At 41.7% G+C, this 23,815-nt stretch overlaps 1 protein-coding gene across 6 annotated transcripts in view; it reads left to right on the top strand.

The window, feature by feature from the left end:
- ehbp1 (EH domain binding protein 1) overlaps positions 1-23,815 on the top strand; it is a 149,825-nt gene that overhangs the window by 117,028 nt on the left and 8,982 nt on the right. For all 6 annotated transcript variants that reach the window (XM_030441823.1, XM_030441822.1, XM_030441821.1 and 3 more), the window contains 2 exons: positions 22,276-22,375; positions 23,485-23,558. In XM_030441823.1, the coding sequence (XP_030297683.1) occupies positions 22,276-22,375; positions 23,485-23,558 (174 nt within the window). The remainder of the gene's footprint in view (positions 1-22,275; positions 22,376-23,484; positions 23,559-23,815) is intronic.

Below are 23,815 nucleotides of genomic sequence, written 5' to 3'. Positions count from 1 at the left end.
AAACTCCATTTCTATGCCCCCATTGTTTATGGTAATTAAGTACACAGATTTATTCCTTGGTTGCCTTCCAAGCTTATGGCAAGCGCCATTGTTGTCTTCTATTAATATGTAATCAGTAAATAGTTTAATTTTCTAATCTGCGGTTGGAGAATTCACTTTCTAACAACTCTTAATTACTGCTGGGCTCTAATGAGTCTCGCCATGCCGATGCAGCCAGCCAATCAGAGGCCAGGCCCGGGTCGGGGGGGAATTTGAATTCCTGCGGCGCCCCCCCTCGACTAATGAACTTGTTATTCTTGCACCACTGGGAGCACTGTCCTTCACACATGCAACATTAGGAGGACGTTCACCTCCTGCAACACACCCAACATTTATAGGAGTTTATTGATTAAATGAGAATATTAGTGCATTAGTGTATTCATTACACATACGTCATTCATTTTGCCCCGCTGTCTAGATAGATATAGTATAAAACTTTTTAAGTACGATACAGCCAACACAAAGAAACAGCTTGAATAACTTTTGATGGCGTCACTATTATGCTAATTTCCAACTGTGTATTTATACCTATTCATGTAATGCTTCTGACCTTGGCATTGTTACTTTTCTAAAGGTATTGTTGCTCAGAAAAAAAACATATCAGACACTCCTTATTGAAAATTCAGCTTGAGGTACGAAGAAGCATTCAAAAGCGTCATGTAGCTGTCGTAGAAAATCCCCTGGCCCCATCTCAACCGCCCCCTACCTGGCCCCTGCACCTATTTACACACACCTCCCATTTCAAATAGCTATATAACCCGCAACAATGGACGCAATTATCCAAATAATGGCACTTAGCCGTACCGCAAAGCTGCCTCTCACCTACTGCGCATTTGATAAGAGATAAACAAGCAGAGAGAGGAGAGAATGAGTTTTAGCTCTCCCAGATTAACATATGTTTAAAAATTGCACTCGAAGCCGATAAGATTGACACAGGGTTTTTATGGCGCGCGCTCCTTTAATCTGCCTTTGTGTCTGCGAGTCGACGAGAGGAGAATGGCACAAGGAGGGATCCAGCAAGAGCTTAATGTACTTTACACATGCAGCCTATCCCCCTCCGTATCTGAGAAAGGGACAGACTGGACTGTCAATGCCTTCACATTGGAAGGGGATGCTGGTCTTGACTTGGCGTGGAGGATTGCAGAATGTGAACAGCTTAAATGTCAACCTGTGGCTCTAAACGCTGAAGCCCTGCAGGGACATTTTGATACATCTAATTGTCATTTTTGTTTTATTTGCCATTATCAGGGATTAAGTGATAATACTCTCATATCTTTAAACTGGAATCTGCAGATGATTTAATTTATTTTCCATCATTTAAAGCAATTTTCCAGGCTGCTAATGCGTTCCTTAATGGTGATGGGGTGCCGGCATCATTGTCAGAGTGTTACGTTTATATTTCCTTCGCACCGAATGAGCCGGCCTCTCACTCTTTTTCCCATGCCTGTCGTCCTAATCCAGCATTGTGGCAGCATCAGCTTATAGTTTGACTAAAGATTTAAGCTGGGCTACGTGAGTGGCATTGGGACTCTCACACACACACTCACATATACGCATGCACATCAAGCCCTGCTTGTCTTGTTGCGGCAACACAAACAGCGTGTGCAGCTTTAAGTATATTATCAGGGCCAGTTCTTTCACAAACGTATTGCTGAAGAAGCTTAACATTAATTATTGTAACTTTGGGCAGATTACATCCGTGCCCGCCTTGTAAGCGCAGGCAGACTCATCTTGACCTCCTATACGAGAGCTTAAAGACACAAGAATGGCATTTTACCAACTTTAATGGGATAACCAGTCTAATCTTTCAGCACTGACAGAAGAAAAAGTGTTTAGACTATAATACCCTCCCCAGTTCACATACTCAAAGATGGCGGCAGAGAGGTTTTGGTGTTGGTTTTAATCAGTGCTGGCTTTGTTTTTCAGGAGCTACATTTTTATATTTGTTAGTGTAAGAAAAAAAAAAAATGTTTCGTCAGTGCACTTCTGAAAAAGAATCAAGTAACATTAAGCTTCCAACAAGGCTCAACCTCCTGAATCTCCCAATAAAGACAGACTTGAAAATAAACCCGGGCTATGCTGAAGGCTTGTCTATTGTGTGAATTGTGATTGAAATTGTTGAGCAGAGAGATTGCGACTATTGTTTATCCATAATCACAGACCCCAGCTCGTAAGCTAAGCTCATGGCAACTGAGATAGACACAGCCAAGAGAAGATGTGCTCCCTTTTTTTTTTTGAAGCCTTTGGTCATTTTCTTGTTGTTGTTGTCAGGGTTACGAAAAGAGCACTCACTTTCAATCGAATGGTTTTGTATCAGGCCACGGTGGAATGTGTTTGTGGTCATCTTGAATTCACTTCAGGAGCAAATGCGCCGTTCTTCCCTATGGGGAAGAAAAGAAATCTTGGGATCACTCCTTTAAAACCCATTGCCTTTTTCGTGCCTTTGAGGGGACAAAACAAAGGATTTGAGCTTTTTGTTTTGTGTGAAAATGTGTGTGTGTCTGTGACTCCAAGGTTCAACTGGGTCAGAACACAGATTAACACCCCCCCCACCACCACACACACATATACACTCCCATTCCCGCTCATGCCCTTAATCTCCTCGGCCATTTGAATGTTTGAGCAGCAAAACAATTTAATTAGTCAACTTGCAAGGACTCTGCACAAGCGACCAATTGCGGAGCTCCTGCCTCCCATGCGCTTTCTGTTTTCCTTCCACCCCCCCAGTCCAGCAGAGTGACACCACCCTCACTCCCAGATGTGCACTGCTTCTTTTTTTCTTTTTTTTTTTTCTCTCCCCCACTTCTTTTCCCCAGCGCGGTGTCAGCCTTTCATACATTCTTTAACAGTGGGGATGAAAGGGGGATTTTTAGGAAGATTAGGGAACGGGATCCTCTAGGCATTGTCTGAGAATCTTCAGATAAAACGAGCTGGGTGGAAGGAGTCAACGGGAGGGTGGGAGGGAGGGAGTTTGTTGGGATGGAGGCGAAGGGGGTGTAGCTGCTCGCCACGTCCCAGAGGACACACAAGTTAAATCTGTAAACTAGAGCAGGAATTATTATCGCCACTACTAATTTTTTCCCCGTATCATTCCGTCTTTCTTCCTGATGATTTTGTCATTTTCCACGCTTCCTCTAAATCAGTAGAAATTGTCCCGCCTGGGCCAAGCACTCCTCCTTTCCTCAGCCTGCCAGCGATAGGGCCGATTAACATTTTCAGCAGAGGGGTGAGTAAGTGGGGATGGTGGTGGTGGTGGGGGTTTGTTGGAGAGAATTGGGAGGTGGACAATGGCCGCTTATGATAATCTGCTCTTTATTGGAGCATCCCGCCAGTGCTTTCATCAGCCGCCTCTCTGCCTGAGACCCCATGCAGCAGCCGGTCCAACAAACCGTGCTGCAAGCTGCCAAACACATCGTCACAGACATACAAACACACAAGCACTGAATACACAAGTTACACTTTAACAAACACACACAGAAGATTGCACACTCAGCTACACACTCTTAAGCGTAGCACAGTGATGCACGCAATCAAATAAACCGGAGCTGCAGTGTTTTATTTTTGTTGGATTGGATTGTGTTTGTGTTGTAGCTGAATGTGTCTTTCATACAACTTTATCCTAAGGGTTAATTTATCAATTTTAAAGTGAAGCTAATACATTTGAATCCACCTGTTTTTGCTTGACTTATATTTTCTCATATGTCGCTCTAATCTCTTAGGAAATCAACAGCATCAACACTGATGTAGCTCAGATTCATCAGGGATAATTATTCCTGATGTTGTTTTTTTTATCTGGTTGATTATTATTTAGTTAACAAATCGTAGCCCAATGACATAATTGAATTTCAACCTTGCAGTCAATTAATCAAGGCTTTCTTATGGTAACGGATGTGGTGGCACTCGACAAAGCAGGTTAATGACAGAGGTTTGGCCAGTAATTACACCATTCACTTGCTAACGCAGCTGCTCGCCATGCTACCGTTGTCATCACCCCCCCTCATACACACTCCTCCCCATTTCCCATTGTAATGAGCACTCCAGGCTACAAATACCAACAGCTGTCTTTCCAAATACATTTCCATTTAAATATCTATTTAAACACAGCAATTTTGCATTTGTGTATTGAATCAAAGCTCAAGCCATGGCCAGTGGCAGTAACTGCCTGGTGTTGGTGTCAGCTGTAATGTAATGCTGCAGGGGGATTTATTCAATACATTTACAAACACATTAGCCGGAATGTAAATTAGGGAGTGTATTAAACAAACCAAATAGTCTTCCGTAGCTCAAAAGTTTTAAACAGTGCAGTTTTTTTACCAAAATATTTCATTTATTGAGCTGAAAGGAAGAAGATACAGACATGGAGTGAAAAGACGATGAAGGAGAGGATGCGATGATTGTGTAACAGAGGGAGACGAGGGCAGAAACTCGTGAATCGCAGCACATGAGATGTATGAAGGATGACCAATGTTGTTAGCGGAGCCATTACTGGTCCTCAGATTAATTCATCAAGCAAATTCATCGTTCACCTCCCCACTGCCTCTTGTCACAAGGCGTGTAATATGACACCCCTCAAATTTGTTCTAACATCTACCCCAGGGGGGGGTCGAGCTCTCCCCTCCTCACACACACACACACACACACACACACACACACACACACACACACACACACACACACACACACACACACACACACCCTCCTCCTTCTCCTTGCTAATGGAGCAGGCGGAGCCACTTATGCTAAAAAGATTGCAGCTGTCTGTCAGCAGGTTGAGGGGGGTCCTCCACTGGGGGTTATCACTGCTCTCTCACACATACTCACACTTTCTCATTCAGAAATTTCTCTACCCGCTCGTCTCCCTCTCTCCTTAACTAATAAATATAACTGCATTTCAAGTGTTTTGACCTGTTCTGTGAGGTCCAGTGTTTGAAGCTAAATGGGAATGATTTCAGGCTTAGTATTGTCTGAAAGTTTTTGTTGTAGTCGTACCACCAAATTTGTTCCTTTACCAATCAGGCAGGTTTATTGCAGAGTAGGCTCTCGCTTTTGCTTTGGTATTTCAGTGCATAACAGTTACAATCAACATAGTGAGAGAAAGGATAAAAACACGTATTGTCAAAGTCAAGAATCAGACATTTAAAATGGACAGTGTAGAATAAATCAAATATATAATATATATGCTTAAAATAAAAATAGCTCAGCAGTGTTTTTCACAGGAGTCTGAAGTTATGTGCAATGAAAAAATGCATGTTAAGACTAAAACAGTTCTTAAGAAATGTTCTGAAAAACCCTTTTGTCATCCAACAAATCAAGCCAGAATTCAAAAATGTTAAATGAGGCCTAAACCCAAGAAGTACAAGAACCAAACCTACATAAAATAATCTAAAGTTGGCAAGATTTTTGATTTAAATTATAAAATGTTTTTGAAAGAATAATATGGCAAGACTAAGAATCTGTGTCATTGATAGTTTTTATACGTAGCCCAACTCTACCAGTGTGTATTCCCCTGGCGGATGTAGAATCTGACTCCTGGCCCGCATCAGAAACCCTGATACTGCTGTTTGTGTTAAGCTGTCCTAATTAACACCATCAACAGGTACTGAGGTTTACACTAGCACTAAATCAACTCATGTTTCTCCGCCCCTCTAAGCTCCCCAAATGGTTCACACCTCAGTGTGTGTGTAAACACATACTCAGGGAGCTAAACCACCTGGCTTAACCTTAGCTTAGCCCCACAGAGCCCTGGCTTATCTGCAAATTTCAACAGTGATTCCATAACACTGCTCTGAGCTCTGCAGTTGCATGTGGCAGAGAGGAAGGCCTCAGTGTTTAGTTTAGTTTTATGGGTGTGAGCTGGTAGTAAAAACAAGTCACAATCTGGAAGATGGGATAAACATTTAACCTCTATAGCTCATGCTTGCTCTAGAATGGGCCTGAACAGTGTGTGTATAGGAATAAGTAATATATCATGATAAACAATCACAAGCAGGATATTACAGTTTAACAATAAGATGTATTTTCTTAAATGACGTCAGTGCGCAGAAAAAGTCAACTTTACTGTGAATCAGTGATTATAAATTACCTCAGGCATCTTCTTCTGCATTATGTAAAAGCAAAAGTTCATATCACCACATATCGGACAACATGTATGCAGATACAGAGACTGGGAGTGGGTTATAAAGGCCAACAGCTCAAGTGCTGACGTGCTTTTTACCGGTTTGTCTGGACTAGTTATAGTAAGAGACGAGTAGGGTTGGGAATCAGTGGAACCAGTTCCAGTTGAGAACCGGTTCATAATTGTCATCTTCATCAGCATCGTAGGCCTCCGAGCTTGTAAATTCCTTTTATCAATGCCTGCACGTTTTTCTGAAAGATGCACATTGCTTAACAATGATGTGAAACGTGCGTGTACGCTGCTGGAAACTTGTAACAAGAGGGAGTCATGACCATATGAAAATTTGATATCACTGTTATCCTGGCCACAGTAGTTCTGATTCACAGTATTATCCCAATAATCATTACAATATTCTTTTGACTCAGCTAAATAAAAGAAAAACTTATTGCTTCACATTTGTGGCAATTCAAAACGAGTCAGGAAATTGTAGAAATACACGTCAGTGAGCTACACAGCTTTATTATATTCACGATGATCCAGATAATATAAATTCACCATGATCAACTTACCCTGAGTGTTTATTATCACAGTTCGCCATAAAGTCTATATTGTCCCATCTGCACATGGTAGAGAGGAAGAAAAAGTCTAAACAGGGTTCGTACGGGTGCTTGAAATCCTTGAAAGTGCTTGAATTTCAATGTTGTGTTTTCAAGGTCTGAAAAGTGCTTGGATTTTAGTTTAAGTGCTTGAATGTGCTTGACATTATTACTCTGTGTCTTGGCAACACTGGGATCAGACTGGATAGTTTGCTTATTACAAGCAGAAATAAAACCAGTGTGTGTGTGTGTGTGTGTATCATCACACATGCAGCCTGGTAGCAATAGAGAAGGATGGCTGAGGAGAAGGTGAATTTGTTGCAATTTGGGCTGATGACACGTTCAATATTAATAAACTTTGATGAATAAGCAAACAGCTTATAAAAGTTTGTCAAAAAAGAAAATTACAGGGTGCTCTCAGGTCTCTCTTTGTCTCGCTGCAAATGTACCTGAAGAACACCAAGTGGCTTCCCTTTTTTTGGATAAACTTTGTGTTCTCCTTTAATTTCTGAAGTTTTTGCTATTATGAAACATCATTTTAGAAGTTTACAGCATAATACAATGTACATAATTGTGTTAAAAAGTGAAAATAAATAATCATGAGTATATATATTCCTGTAGATATGTATTTTACCCCAGCGATAAGGTGCTAGAAAATTTTGTAAATGACCCTTAAAAGTGCTTGAAAAGTGCTTGAATTTGACCTTGAAAAATGTGTGCGAACCCTGTCTAAAGCATGGCTTCATTTCACAAAGAAAGATGACAACAGTGCTAGTTATTTGTAAAATGATCTTTCCGAGTATCAAAAGAAAGAAACGCCAGCAATATGCTGAATTATCTTTCTACCTGCTTAAACTCCAGGAAGGCCATAATTTGACTGTCTTTGCCCAAGTGCCACAGCTTCCAAACAAGTAATACGTCCATTATAGAGAATCAGTATCCTATGTTATAAAAGCGTTAGCAGCACACAGGAAATTGATCAGGAATCAATAAGGGAATCTGTAAAGAATCGGACTGATAAGCAGAATCAATTAGGGGATTAGTATCAATAATATTGTATGAATAGCCATCCCTGCACAACGGCTGATTTTGGCGCGTTGGTCTGTTGTTATTCTTTGTTTAGTTTATTAATCCATTGATAACCGTGATTAGTTCAAGTAGTTTCGTATCTTTCATTTGACAAATGTTTAATGAAACAGAAAAAAAATCATGTTGTTTTTCCTGCTCCATATGAACATCTGCAGTAAAATACAGTAGTAAAATGATCATGTTGAGGCCTTTAACTTGACGGTTTAGTGTTTTTGCAGCAATCAAAACAAACAAGGTTACAAGTTTCAGCTCAGACTTTAAGAAGAATCCAGCTAGATGGCATTGTAGACCCCCTCTTCATGTGTCCCCTGCTCGCTGTACTGATCATGTGAGAAAAAAGAAAAGAAAAAAAAAAAAAACTCCCCTCAGCCTGGCCACACTCAAGCAGAGCAGTCAGAGGAGAAAACGAACCCAGGGCCTAACAAATACATGAAGGTTTGGTTTAACTAAATCCCACAGATAATGGCTACTGTGTCAAAGACTAAAGATAGCGGGAGGGGTGGTGGTGGTGGTGGTGGAGGTAGTGGTGGATGGAGGGAGGTGGGTGGGGGGGATTACTCTGGTGTTTTGCATCAGTTGCTTTCTGCTGGGTGGCCCTGCTTGTCAAAAAAAAAGAAGGGAGAGACGGAGGGAAAGGGAGAAGGAGAGAAAAGCATTTAACGCGGCACATTGAGAAGAAGAGGGCTCTTAATGCCATCAAAGCAAGGGGAGAAATCAGCTATTAATTTATTCTGGCCCTCACACACACACACACACACAAGTGCACCCACGTGAACACACACACACACACACACACACACACACACACACCATGTACACCTCTTCTGTTGTTTCCTCCAATTGTTGATCATTTCAGTAACATCTGGTCCACACCAGTCTTGGAAGCTCACCAGGACCAAGGTTGACAAAATGTTACCACTGATCCCCTTCCCTCTGTGTGTGTGTGTGTGTGTGTGTGTGTGTGTGTGTGTGTGTGTGTGTGTGTGTGTGTGTGTGTGTGTGTGTGTGTGTGTGTGTGTGTGTGTGTGTGTGCGCACCTTAAATGATTTGTGTGTGTGGATTGAATTATAGCCCTGACGTGAGGAGAAATTTTTCACCCTTAGATTCAGGAGGAGGGGCAGATGACTGGGCTATTCATTGGCTGATAAGAACTGATGGGGAGGTTAATAAGCTACACACCCAGGTCATCACAGGCTTTTTACTGGGCTACAGAGGAGAATGGAGGACGATGATGATGATGAGAGGAGGTGTGTGTATGTGTGTGTGTGTGTAGCCGGCTGTAAGTCGGTGGAGTTGGACGGAGTGCATCTCTTCGGTATCTGTACTTTGACATACCTTTTTAAAGGTCCCTCAAAGTTCTCTCTATCACACTAAATTAGCAAAATTCTGACTTTTATGCAGGAGAGTGAGTGTGTGCTTTGAAGAATAGTCGCACGGTATAACTATGTTTCTTTTATCCATACATGTCTCTAATGTTCAAAGCATGTGACATTAATGTGAAATTGCTAATTAAAGTGTGCACCTGGAGGAGCAGCTTCCCTGTACACCAGACAGTGTCAGTGGATAGCCAGCTCGATTTTTAAATGACGTCACAGTGAATTTCATCTTCTTCCCTCTGGATGGAGGTTAATAGTCCCAAAGGAGGAGAACAAAGTGGTGCAACAATAGTTTTGTTCAAGCAGCCATCGCTCAAATCAATTAAGATACAATGTTTATTTATTTATTTTAATTTTATCTTATATAATGAGTATTAAATTTATTTTTTCACCAATCAAAACAAAACACAAGTTCTAAGTATTATGGAATAATGGGAGTTGTAGTCTTTATTGTTAAACTGATAAAATCTATCTACTTGACTTGGACAGAAATGTTTACGGATGAGGTAATGTTTTAAAGTTTTATTCTCGTTGCGTTTAGTCTCTTTCAACGAGACTCGCTGATTCTCACTTTGTAGTGACAAGGCGACTGAATGAAACTCATTATTACCTTAATTAAAATGACGAATTTCTCCGTTTGAACATTGTTAAAAATTAAGGATGATGTAGGTACACAACTCAACAAAACATATAAAAAATTATTATTGAGTATTTTATCTTAAGTCCCAGTTAAACTAAAACTAGAATAAGTTACAGACACCAGTTGTAAAGTCAAAGGTTTCCAACACTTTTTAGAGTGGCTATAAAGTTATTATGTGAGAATCTATTCACTACCAGTAGCAGGAAAAAGTATGTGTGTTTTTCCCAGAATTACAACTTATGATTGAGGTAGAATTCAGTGTGAGGAGAAAATATCTAAATTTTCTAATGTGTGTGATTTGGTATGAAGTAGCTTCGGCACATTTTACCACCAAGTCATTCACAAACACAGTTCAGGCTACTTTCCTTCCCACAATTCCGCTGTGTAACCTGAGGCTAGAGGCAAGCACCCCCACTGAGCAGAAGACAAAACACTCAAACAGAAAAACAGACTAATCTCTCTTCCTCTCACTGGTCTCTCTCTCCTTCTCTCTCTCTCTCTCACACACACACACCGACTATTTAGGCAATTCTGCTGTTGGATACCCGGCTTAAAACAAAAATTTCCCCTTCACCCCACCCTTTTTAAATACTTCAGGTCTCTGTCAGTAACCGTTGAAGTCGTTGAAGAAATGCAAATACTGACGCGTTTACAGTAATTGCCGCTGTCAAATATATTTTAACGTCCTTTTAGCACAGAGGCGGAGAAACAGTGAAACCTGAGCGAGTTAACATGCATTCAGTTTCTTTACGTAATCATATAACTGAGCTCAAACAAACAAACATCCATGAATATATATCAATGAAAATGCACAAGTGCTTTATAAGTTGAAACACGGTGAAGAATATATTTATCAAGTTCTCCTAATGACTGATCCCTGACATGTTAATGGCTGTAGTGGAGCTGAGGCGTAACGTGAATCAGGTGGAGCTGGAGATGTTTTCCCAGCGAGCATCACCGCTGGTGTCGAGGCTTTTGATTGAAGAATCTCTCCCACTTTGTGTTGTATCACTGGAGCTTAATAGAAGGCAGCCCCCGAAGGTCCAAGCAAAGGCTCTCATTCTGAAGACTAGAAAAAGGCACCAACAGGACCCTAGCATGGGGTCTCTCCTCTCTCCTCTCCCCCTCCATACCTACTCTTGTTCCTGGGCTAATAGGGAGGCGCCTATCACCCACTCACCTTAATAATAAAAGAGAGCCCCCTGTGGAAAGGAGCTACCATGAGCTGGTGAAGATCACGCTGTTAATAGGATGATGCCTTTTTGCCTTTTGTCATGAGATTATGAACGGGGATAGCCTCTCCTCGCCTCTCCTCCCTGCTCCTCCACTCTTCTTTGCTCTTCCCGCACACAGCTACAGGCGTCCTGGAGGGCCCCGTTGAGTTGGAGTGGAGACAGGCGTAGCCGAGGCTTTGTTCCTCTGCTTGTATGGTAAAAGACTCGCTAATGAAATACCTTTTAGGGGGTATCGGCAGGTGAGCTCCCCAATCAGGCATTTCAGCAAAAACACACACAGGCGCACATAGACTCACATATTCTCAGTCTCCTCTCATCTGCCCCCCCTTGCTATATTAATTACCTGAAGTGCTTCGGCCTCAAAAAAAGCTCTCGATTCTGCCGCTCTCCTCCCTCTCTTCATCCAACGCGACAGCCACAACGGCCTAAGCTAGCCTAAAGTGGGGGGGGTGCAGCAGAAAAGGGAGGATGATAATAGTTGTAATGAACGCCGGTGACAATAATGAGAACGGTAATTGAGAAATGGTGTATGGCAGGCCCCCTGATTTTCCTTCTCCAGCCCCAAGCTAAGTGGGGACAGGTTGAAAATTATCTTATTTAGAGCTCAGTTAAATGGTTCTGAGAGAGCGCGGATTTCTGACGCTAAAGCTAAAGCGTGCTGACAAGCATAGAGGTAGTGATACAGCAGTCTAATGGGTTAGGGAGTGTTTAAAGTCGCTGCTGCCGTCATAGGTTTTTCTTTTTTCTTTTAATTTCTTATTGACGTTGAGTGGTGTGGTCTAAACAGCCTGTTCTGTACTGTTAGGATTATTGTTAAACACCTCAGTGCTTCACTGCTGTTCTTTTCTTTCTCCAGTCTGCGCGCTCTGGTTGTTTCCCACTGTCTGTGTTTCTGTATGTGTGGCTGTGAGAAATCGCTCCCTGTAGGACTGTAATGCATCAAAGACCCGCTGTTTGATCACGAAGCATGTCCGTATGTATGTAGTCTGCCTCCGCGTCCATGTTATATGTATTTTTGTGTTTGTGTGTGCGTTTGTTGGACTCTTACCTTTTTTGTGTGTGTGTGTGTGTGTGTGTGTGTGTGTGTGTGTGTCTTGGCCTTCTTGCCCAGGCTGTGATAGAGACAGGGCGGTCTGGGCTTTAACAGACAGAGGCTGCCTCCACCAGCCCATAGTCTGCCACTCTCTGATAATGTTTATTGATTTGTAGCAAAAACACAATTTGATGGAGTGGGGCGAGGGAGGGAGGGAGGGAGGGAGGGGAGGAGATGTGGGGGTTGAGTTAAGGAGAGGGAGGATTGTATTTGTGTGATTGTCACAGCTTGGCTGGTTCTGTTAGACAAACAGAAAAATACTCCAGAAATGAAATGTATTTAGTTCTAATCTAAACCGACTTTATTCCTTTTTATTTCATAGTCAATTAAAGATATAGTGTGTGGCAGGGCTGTCACAATATCAGATTTTTTTTAGTACACGATTATCATCCAAAACAATTTATAATAACAATATCGTCACTATATGTGTCTGCACCACGTGTAGACTGTCTCGCTCCCGTCAGTCTTCTCTCCCGACGTGATTTTGTGCAGCAGTAGTCTCACACTTTGGTGGTAGTTTACTAAAGTTTTTGCATCGTAAGCGATCAGAAGCGTCACACCTGCTATGAAAAAGCATTAATGGAAAGAAACATAAACGACTTGATTATTGGAGAGAGTCTGTACAATTGTAGAAAATGATAAAGTGAGAACAAAAATATATATATATACATATATCAGAATATTATCATGGGAATTATTAACATCAATATTTCACTTTTAGATTCATAACGGTTATACTCAGTATAGGTGTATCACGCCACCCCTAATACGTACGTTTAACTCATAAGCACGCATTTAATTTAGTTAAAGTGAGAATGTAGAGAGAGTTGAAAGAGGAGAGGAGCTTCAAGAGAGACCGCTGCCTGCATAAATGATTGCTCTTTGGCAAATACACTCCTCACCCGTCTGTACAAGCAACAGAAAGTGTGTGTGTGTGCAAAGTGAAGACCTCTAATATGAACATTTCATCTCCAGAGTGAGTCTATTATGTGAACCCTGTTTGCCCGAGCCCCCACCTCTTCTTCACCTCTAAGGTGGAGGAATGAGAGGTGTCTGGAGGTTGGTCTACTGTTAGCTCTGAGGTCAAACGTGTTTGCCCAAGGGTGTGTGTGTGTGTGTGTGTGCGTGTGTGCGTATTCGAGAGTTGGCAGAGGATATCAAGGAGGCGTGTGTGTTTAAGAGAGAGGAGGATGAGAGGAGGAAACATATTAGCAGGACAAACCTATCGTCTGTGTTTAACATGGTCTCTGAACACAAATGTTCAAACAGTGACATGATAGGCGCTGCGTATGTACACTCTCCTGCTCATTAAAAAAGGCTTTGGCAGTTCTACTTACTGCCGTCCGTAGTTCATCTCCCCTTGAAACAGAGCTCAGGAATCAGGGCTACACAATAACAGATGAAATTGTAATGACACTTTCGCTTGCAAGGTATTAAAAGCACCAATAATGATCATGATTATTGCTCTCCGTCTGAAATTAATCAGAGATCTTAAATGGTAAACAGACTGTACTTAAACAGCACTTTTCTAGTCTTAGCGACCACTCAATGCGCTTTAAAACACAAGTCAGCTTTCACCCATCCACATAAACTCATATACTGGTGGCAGAAGCAACCATGTAAGGCGCCACTGGCTCATCAGGAGTAATAACCATCCATACACACCGATGGAAGAGCCACCAGGAGCCATTTTGGGTTCAGTATCTTGCTTCAGTCTTGTTCGGTAAGGATACTTCAGCATGTAGACTGTACGATCATCAAGGTAATAAAGAGAAGGACAGTTGGCTTATGTAAAGGCAAAACTGTGCATTGATTTTACTGATTTATAATCAGTTTATAGTTGCATAAATTGACCTAATTTTAAAACATGCATGGACCTAACTGGTTTCCAACCTCACAAATGTGGCAGGGGAGCCTTTTATTCATCTTAGAACCATTTAATGAAGCAGTGACACTTCAACAGGTGTTGATTTCAAACCGTTATTGGACTGAATACTACTTCAGTATTTTAACATTCATCCCATGCTGGTTTCCTGTGATTATTAAACACGGAAACCAAATTTATTACACAAGATCATACTTAATTAATTCGGCTGCTCTGCGTGTGTCTTTTCCAAAATCCCAATACTGACTGAAAGATTGACCTCCAGCATTTATCCAGTTTGTAATTAGAAACAAATAATTATGCAGCCCCACTTATGATTATGGAAAAAAGCCCCAATTCATCCCCTCTGCCTCCAAAACTCTCAGTCACACCCCACTCCTGCTTCTCTTGCCTCTTTTGTACGTTGTAAAGCAAGCAGTGGTTGACAAATGACACCGGTGGAAAAGGCAGTCATTGTGCCTCAGTGTGAGAGGAGGTTTTTTTTCAGCTCTTTCTCTTTTTTCTTATTTTACTTTTCTCCTTTTTTCTATCCGGGGGGGAGGACGGGAGGGAGGGAGAGAGGTGAGTGTGAATCGGTTAATGTGTTCCATTCAGCAGACATTATACACAGGTTCAATAAAGCAGGAATCTGCTCTATACGCTGGGACCATTGTGCCATTGAGGGGCGGCTAAAAAGGCCTCGAACAAGACTCCCTGGAAAAAAATAGCCCTCAGCACCACTCCAGTAGAGAGCAGAGGAGAATAGAGGAGAGCAGGAGAAATCACATGTGCAATGTAGAGAAGATTGAGGAGGGGGTCGAGGTGGAGGAGGCTGATTCTTACACATATCACAAGTGTTGTAATGTTGCTGGGTTGTGAATTGCAGCAACTGATTGGAAGAAACGGAGAGAATAAGCGAGGAAGCTGTCAAATCTGGTGATTAGATGTTTAATTTGACAGCCATATTCCAGCATGAAACACCACCACTGCAGGCGTTCGATGATGTTTTATGGGCACTGAAACGTTTCTCTCTACAAGCTACACTCTCAGTCTCTCTGTGTCTCCCTCCTAACAAGACACTCCTCCACTCACATTAATTAAATCAAGTCTTCAGTAGGCTACTTACGCACAATTCTCCCCCCCTCCGGTCCTCGCCACAGACCTCTCTGATTAGGCCGGCCCCTGTCATGCATATTCACATCGCCGCAGTGACAGCCTTTTAACGAGCTCTTACCTAATCACAGGAAACAATGTTCATCCTGTTCTTTTTATTCCTTCTTTTCTCATTTCCTTTCATGCGTCTTTGGCTTTCATCTTCTCTGATCCCCGCTGATATCAGACGGGCTTGACGGTCGGGTGGAGAGAGAGCGACGGGGAGAGGCACAAGTGCGGCTCGTCCCTAAATAAACCGCAATTCAGAAAGTGACTTGGACACAGAAGAGAAGAAGTTCAGCTTCTATCTCCTCCCTTTCCCTCCTCCTCCTCTCCTTCTTTCTCCTCCTCCTCCTCCTCCTCCCCGCCTTTTTACATGTCCGATAGACAAATTGGATTAGCAGCTATTGGATTAAATGGCAAAATGGTGGGATAAGAAATGAGATGAACGTGCTGTGATCACAGCTTTTAATGTTTTTCTCTTTCTGTCTCATTCATTTTCCCCCTCTTATCCAAGCTCCCTCCTTCAAGGCACAGACAGAAGTTGTTTCTCGCCGGATTTCCTGCTTATCTGGTCGCCATGTTTCATAACGTTTTAACAAATATGTGCAATTCAGAAGTGTCCTGACGGTCAGAAGGCTGTCCCGTAACTAGAAGGTCAGAGTATTGACCCGTGTGGTTTGGCCAAGAAGCAATGAATCATTCTGCCATTCAGTTAGAAAATTAATTCACAACAGATGTTTCAATCTGTTGATCTTCCATGTCATTGAAACAAAGATTTAAAGACGTCAACTTGAGAAATTACCAGTTACATTTTTCACCACTTTCTGATACGTCAGAGAAGAAAAGACAAGTTTATCGACTAGTGACTCACAAAAATAAATAAATGAGAAGACTTGATATTAGTGAGTGTTGGAGTTTTGTTTATTTTCTATCCTAGCCACTACCTGATATATTTTTTGAGAGGTGCGCGCTGGTATATTTTTACTCATGTAAACAACTCCTTGCTTGCATTTAGCGAGAGCTAGCATAGCAGCATTACACACTTAATTAAAAACCAGCACAGGCCAGCAGCAGCAGCAGTTTGACCACCTCAGGGTGGGTTTCATTATTCCTATCTACACTGAATGGAACAGGGGCCAAGATAGTTATCTTAATCTTATTTGGCTATAGAGGCTCACTCTGTCTTTTCACCCCATCTTCCCTTCTTTCTTTTATTTCCATCTTCTCTCCGTTCTCTCTCGTATGGATGTATACAAACACACATTGACCCTTTTCTAACCGGCCTCTCTTCATACCTTAAGGATGACACTCATCACACAGCAGCTCATGTCATTGTATCCGGGTTGTGTCTGTGTGAGAGAGAGAGAGAGAGTGAAACAAGAGAAGAGGGAGACAGGCAATCAGATAGAGGGGTTGTCGGGATGTGTGTATCAGTTGTATCTTGGCTGTGTGTGTGTGTGTGAGTTGATTGTATCTTGTGTGTTTCTCACCATCGCAGCCACACTGATAGCTGAGGTAACACCACACATGATATTAATGACGATAAAGTGTACTGTATGTGGGGAAACCCCGTGTATCTCCATCAGACATGTTTCACTAATCCTTTGATGTCCTGATCAAACATTGCACCGATGCCAAACTTACGGCTTCGGTCTCAGCAGATTCTGGCCTGTGTTTTCTTTTTTTTCTTTTTTTTTGCTCTGCCCCGCTCTGTGTTGAGCACTGAGAAATGGTGTGTAAGGCAAGCAGCAAGACCCAGAATGCAACCTGCCAAACCCGCCAGATGCTTTGATCCAAGATGGCCCCCTGAGAGCCAGCATGGATCCACAGCTTCTCTGAGCCAAGGCTGGATTCACAGACACAGTGTCAGCGGTGCTTGCCAGGGATATTTACACCATTTGTCTTCATGCAACACAACATTCACCAGTTTTTTCTCTGTTGTTGTCACTCTTAACATATGCCATTTGGTGGGTGCGCTCATTACAGTGCAGCCAGTGAAGATGTTTTTTTCTAGAAAAACATTCATCCCAGTGGGAATCAAACCCCCAACCCGGCATCACAGTGTTAAATTAAGCATCGAGCAACTGACTACAGCTCCTCAGTAAGATGCTCGATTAATAAAACTGAAACGGACTCTGCTTTGAACCAGTTTTACTGTGTGTTGCTGGTTACTTTCATTCCTTTCAGTAACCCACAACAGCGAAGTTAATGAGCTGATTAAATTATGTAAACATTAGGGTAAAAACAATAAGTTCACTAATTGATTAGGCAAGTCAAGTTTATTTAGTTCTTTAGACACACCAGTTGTGACAATTTTTTGACTAAAATGACAAACATTCTCTCATTCCAACTATAAAAATATGGAGATTTTTATATATATTTTTTCCGATTGGAATCTGAAAATATTTGGCTTTACGACAAAATGAGCAACTAAATAATGCTCTCTGGCCTTTCTCACTATGTTCTAATATTTTACAGAAAAGTGAGGTGCAATGAACATTTTGATACTATAGTTATTCTTTAAACAAAAATGTAAAACATTTCCTGGCTCCAGCTTCTTAAATGTACAGATTTGCTGCTTTTCGTTGTCATTTATGGTAGTAAATGACAAATCTTTGGACTGTTGGTTCGACCAAAGAAGCAATTTGAAGCCATAATTTTGAGCTCTGAGGAACATTTTTACACATAGTTTGACATTTTATAGACTAAACGATTAACTGACTTATCCTCAAAATAATGCGCCAATTAATCGATAACGAAAATAACCATGAAGGCAGTTTTTCAGTGTTAGATCACTGGGGAATGTTCGGTTTTTGTAAATAAAGATGTTCTAAATCTGCTCTAATTCAAAAGTGTCATTTGATTATTTTTGTTATGAGTTACATATGCTATATGAATAAAAATTGACTTGACTCAATCATTATTTGTGGCCCTAGATAAAAGAGAAATCAACAATAAACCTTAGACTCAGTAAAGAATCAGTCAGAAAACGCTGCAGACGCACGCCGTCTCTCCATCAGTCAGGTAGTATCTTGAGGTGAGAGTTCAGCTCTGGAGAGGTTGAGTGAAGGGAGGAGGATGCTGAGCAGCTGTCGAGCGTCCTGCGCCACTCGTCCTCCCTCCATCCCCTTCTCTCCGTCTCTTCTTTGAATTCGCTCACCTGCTCGCCCTCATTCCCTCCCTCCTCCAGTCATCCCATTTCCCTTCCACATTCACCATTTTCTCATCATCTTTCCTCCTTTTCTCCTCCCCTACCTTTCCTCTGACCTCCCTGCCTTTCTCTCTTTCCTCTCCTCCTCTCCTTCCTCTCCCTCCCTTCGCCTCCCCTCCCTCCTTTCATAAAATGCGGCCGGTGGTTGGCTGGTAGCTGCTGGCTGGCTAGCGGTGGGGGATATAGCTTTATAATCCCTCCTCGTCTTCCAGCCCGCCTCGCCACAATGTCACAGGAGCTTAATATTTGCCATTATTATTTGCTTGTTTTATTTGACTTCGAGGCAGCACAATGACCTGTCAGCGCCGGCTTTATCCCCCCTCCGAGTGTCGTCCGTTTCAAAGTTGACTACAGTAATCCACGAGCCCCCGATTCCGCTAAATCCTGAAGCTTTCTTTCATTCGCTCTCTCTTTTTTTCTCTGGCGCTCCCCCCTTCCCTACTCCACCCTCCTAAATGAAATTACATACATCTGCTGGCTCAGAGTATCACAAATGTCCACACACTCACCGGTGTCCGCGCACACATCCACACGCCTGCTGCCTTTTGTCGTCGGTGACACTGCGGCCCGATACTCCCTCTCCTCTGCAATGAGCCGTGGTGTGTGTGTGTGTGTGTGTGTGTGTGTGTGTGTGTGTGTGTGTGTGTGTGTGTGTGTGTGTGTGTGTGTGTGTGTGTGTGCGCGCATTTCTCTTGGTTTTGTGATGATATTCAGACGCCCATAAAGCGTCGAACCCATTGTTTTTAGTTGATAATGTATTGAAGGTCTGCACACAATCGTATACGAGAAGACAGACAGGAAAGGCACAAGTATAGTGAGCTTAAAGCATTACATCATTCATATTTGAATTCATCAAAAAGGAGTCCAAAAGCCACATTTTCCAGGCAATGAATGACAGAATACATGATCTTCCTCCACTGTACAGCACAACACTGCCATTCTTATTATTCAAAGGACCCCCAATTAATAAATAAGTTGTATGAAATGTCCTCTTAGTGTTAATTCTGTTATGATGCCTGTCGTGGCGTCCCAGCTATTAAACCTCCCTCTTGAGAAAGGGAGAAAAAACAGCGAGAGATAATAACATAAGCCTTAAGACGATCTTTCATCTGGCGTCCTCTGTTTTCATCCATTACTTCTCTTCACAGACGAACTAAGTGTCAGATTAATGCTGCTGTCGCTGTTTAAATGGCCTCTAGTGCCACGAAGCTCATATCCCAGTTCTAGACGTAAACAGTGAGAAGTGAACTGACCGCAGCAGTTTATTCACACAATGAGACGAAAAAGAAGAACACGATTCACAAAAGAAACTATTTTATAGCTTTAATAGACACGTAACCGCACTTCACCAAAACACTCTGACGGGTCTACGGGGGCTGCAAGTAACGATTGTTTTCATCATTGATTGGTCAAACTGATGAGTGATTCTTTGTCACTGATAATCTGCTGATTATTTTCACAATTAACTGATTAATCAAATCAGATTTTAATATGTTTTATTTGATATTGGATCCAGATTGATTGAAGTAAAGAGGAGAATTGGGCCTTGAGATGCTCTCTGATGAGAGTCATTCCAGTTCAGAGCTGCAACTAATTATTATTTTCATGATCGATTAATCTGCCAGTTATCTCCACCATTAATTGATTGATCATTCACTCTGAAAAAAAATGTCAAAAACCTTCATCACAGTTCCCCGGAGCCCAACGTGACGTCTTCAGATTTCTTCTCTAGTCCGACCAACGATTCAAAACACAAAGAAGAGCAGAAAATCCTCACATTGAAGAAGCTAAAACAAGTAAATGGTTGAAATTTTTGCTCGACAAAAAAATGGAAATAGTTGGAAATGAATGTCCTTCGATTAACTGATCAATTAATCAAACTACTGTTGCAGCTCTAGTGTCTCCATCTCATCAACTCACATGCAAGTCAAGTCTGTAATAGGTTGTATGAGAGTGTTGGTCTTAGAAAGAATAACAACAACTACATACATTTCGTGTTAATTGATATGTATAATTGAAGATTTTTTCTTGTTTTTAGTCCTAACTAGTGCTGCACCAATGTTAAAAACAAAACATGATATATGATCACCAACATGTTTTGATGATTTACACAGATGATTTAAGAGCGATATGAATCATATCTAGCAGGAATGATCATATTTATATTCCAATTTTCATTTTTCCGTGAAAAAACTGTTGAAAAACTGATATGTGACATTTTGGGGACATCTGTATCAAACAGTCACATTTTCTTACGTCTCGAGGACAAGATTCGTAGAGCAGGGCATCTCTGCAACACTGCAGCACTCCATCACAATGATGCCTTCTTACACATTTTACCTTCATCAAAAATGCAGCTTCTCAACATAGTATTTTTAGTAATATTTCAATTAATCGTGCAACTCTAGTGTCAACAGATCATAATTGAAATTAAGGGCCTATCTTACTGCTTTTTACCAGCCTTGATAATGTAAAAAAAAACACTGTAAAGTATGTATTTGTCATGAACTTGCTCAACGAAATTGCTTTAAAATGGCGCCTAAAATAACCCAACTACCATCTGAATTATTATTTTTCCAGTACATTTATGCAGCCAACACAGAGGCCCGGTTGTTGTCACACACACACAGCTGGAGGCTTCTCTTGTCGTTGTTGTAACACTTGAAGTTTTCCGTTCAATGCGCTGTGTCCGTATCAGTTGTACCCTGTAAGTAAGTTACAGCATAGAGCTCTAGCCCCAGGCATGGGCGAAGCTTACATTAGCCATGCATCTGAGCCGGTGCTAGCTCTCCTGTGTGTGTTGAGCAGGTATTACACTAAGCGTCAGAGAGAACCAGAGACGTGGTTTTTTTGAAGGCCCGCTGAGTGATTGGTGGGATATGTATTGCCCTACAGTGAGAGGCTCGACTCTGTAAAGGTGCTCGACGGTAATCGCTGAGTTAATCCCGCCCCGGTTGAAGCCGTATTGACGTTGTGAAGGCATGGTGTGAAGTATGTGTATGTTTACACCGGGAACATAAGCGAGCAGTGTATTCACACACACACACACACACACACACACACACACACACACATATAAATATCTGGTGGACATACTGACTCTGCAGTGACGGAAAGACTTAACTGAGTCATTTATCTGCTTCATCTCTTTTGAGTGTGTGTGTGTGCCTGTATGCTTTATACTTACACACACACTCAAGTTAAAACTCACCTTTTATGACAGATGATTTTATACATTATTTAAGCTTTGTATTAAATTGTAAACATCTGATTTATGACTTTGAACGGGTGAAAAGAACAACAACCTGACTGGTATATCGTTTGCTGATATTTTCAGCCAACAAAAACACAAATGTATCTTTTCTAATCTTTAACGTTTTTTACATAATCCAGAAAAAGATACTGAGAGTCATTTGTAATTGTAAAGGGGGTCATATTATATAAAAGATCTGGTTTAGCTGATACAGCTGCCCTGCCCTCAGTGTTGCTGGCTCAGGTGTGTGTGAGCTGACCAATCAGAGGAGACTAGACGTTCTTGAGGGCGGGCCTTAAAAAGACAGGCACTAAAACAGAGCGTAAACTGTAAATATCCTGCCTCCTTTACATACGTATCTTTACGTATTTTTCTACGTATCCACATCTGAGTAATAGCTGCAAAATTGTCTTTTTATGTCTATATTATGTTTATGTTCAAAGATATCGACTGTTGATGAATACTTACTTTTTTTTACTCTCTAACAACAAAAATCCAGTTTCAATCGGGCTCTAGAAACAACCGAGGAATTAATACTAATAGCTTGTGATATTATTAAAACGGTGTGTTAACCCTGTGTTTTTCTTTCTTTATTTGTGTTTTTTCCAGGTAACAACAAGGAGGAGGAGGAGGCGATGATGCAGGAGTGGTTCATGTTGGTCAACAAGAAGAACGCACTCATCAGAAGACAGAACCAACTCTCCCTGCTGTACGTATATTCCGGATTAATCTGTGACCTTCACATGCTTTATTATTTTTATTTTACATCCACTATGTCCTGTTCTGAACAACCCCTCGAGTTATTTTCACAGGATTCATGCAGTTTTATTCAGATAGCTAGCTACTGTAAACCATTTTCTTTAGGTAGAGTGAGCAGAATAGATGCAGTTTGTTTTCTATATTTCTTCGCGCACTGAGAAGCATTAAAAACCAGAAAAACATCACACTTCTGTTCACACGTCTGATCAAACTCGTTGAAGCCACGCGGGGTGGGAGTGTTCCTTCCACTCCATTCACCCCCTCTGTCTATCCGCTCATTGATTTACATGTGGACGGGATATGAAATCAATAGAAATGTGGCGATCATCACTCTATCGCTAGTCTCTTTGTATGTGGTCAGCTGCGACAGGTGGAGACGCACACACACACACACACACACACACACACACACATGCGCGCGCACAGCCTTTTTTCTTCATTTGCGGCTGTTGGGATTTCAAAGTGTGTGAGTGGAGAGATTGAAGTATTCATAATCACATTATATCGTGGGAAAGGGGAGGCTTTTAAAGTGGCCAATTGACAGAAGGGCTGATTATTAGCCCTTTCTGTTCTCTCTTTGTGGAGGCGAAGAAAAAAGGCGCCTGTGAAGGACAAATTCTATTAGGGACCGAATAAGCTCATTTTTTAATATGGCTGAAAGAGGAAAGAATTCAATTTGTGCCACACACACACACACACATATATTACCACACACGCTCATTGCATGTTCTTAGATGCACATTAATTTCTTTGTCTTTCTCCTTCAACTCGTTTTGTTTTATTTCTCATTTTCGCCACCTGCCTCGTTTTTCCTTTTATTCACCTTCCTCGCACACTCACACACATTCACCCAGGGCTGTGTTAGCGCAGTATGTGTATCAGTTATGTGCAGTAGATTAATGCGAAGCCGGAGAAGGTCCAGGCGAGTAGCTGAATCGATGTTTATTGCAGGTTTCTTTAAGTGCTTAATGATTTAGTCATTAACATATTGATGAACTTTGTTGTGTGTGTGTTTTTGCTCCTCTCTCTCGCTCTGCCTCTCTTTCTAACTTGCCACAGGGAGAAAGAGCACGATCTGGAGAGACGCTTCGAACTGCTGAACAGAGAGCTGAGAGCCATGCTGGCCATCGAGGGTAAGAAACACACACACATGAATACACACTCAGGAGGTCTTTGGATTTAATGTGCAGTCTGCAGGTGTCACATAACAAAGATGTTTCCTGTCTCCGTCATGATGTCACAAGATCTTTGTCATTACATGCATTTTGACAAACAAATACTTCCACTTTTAATCAACAATTGCTCCCGTCTTCAAAAAAATCTGCTGGATTGTGAAGCTGCAAATGTGAAGTGAAATAAGCAACGATCCATCAGGGAGTCTGGATTTTAT

The sequence above is a fragment of the Sparus aurata genome, chromosome 15 (genome assembly GCF_900880675.1).
Source record: "Sparus aurata chromosome 15, fSpaAur1.1, whole genome shotgun sequence".
NCBI classification, from domain to species: domain Eukaryota; kingdom Metazoa; phylum Chordata; class Actinopteri; order Spariformes; family Sparidae; genus Sparus; species Sparus aurata.
The sequence above is the reverse complement of the archived record's forward strand: the minus strand, read 5'-3'. Positions and strand labels throughout refer to the sequence as shown.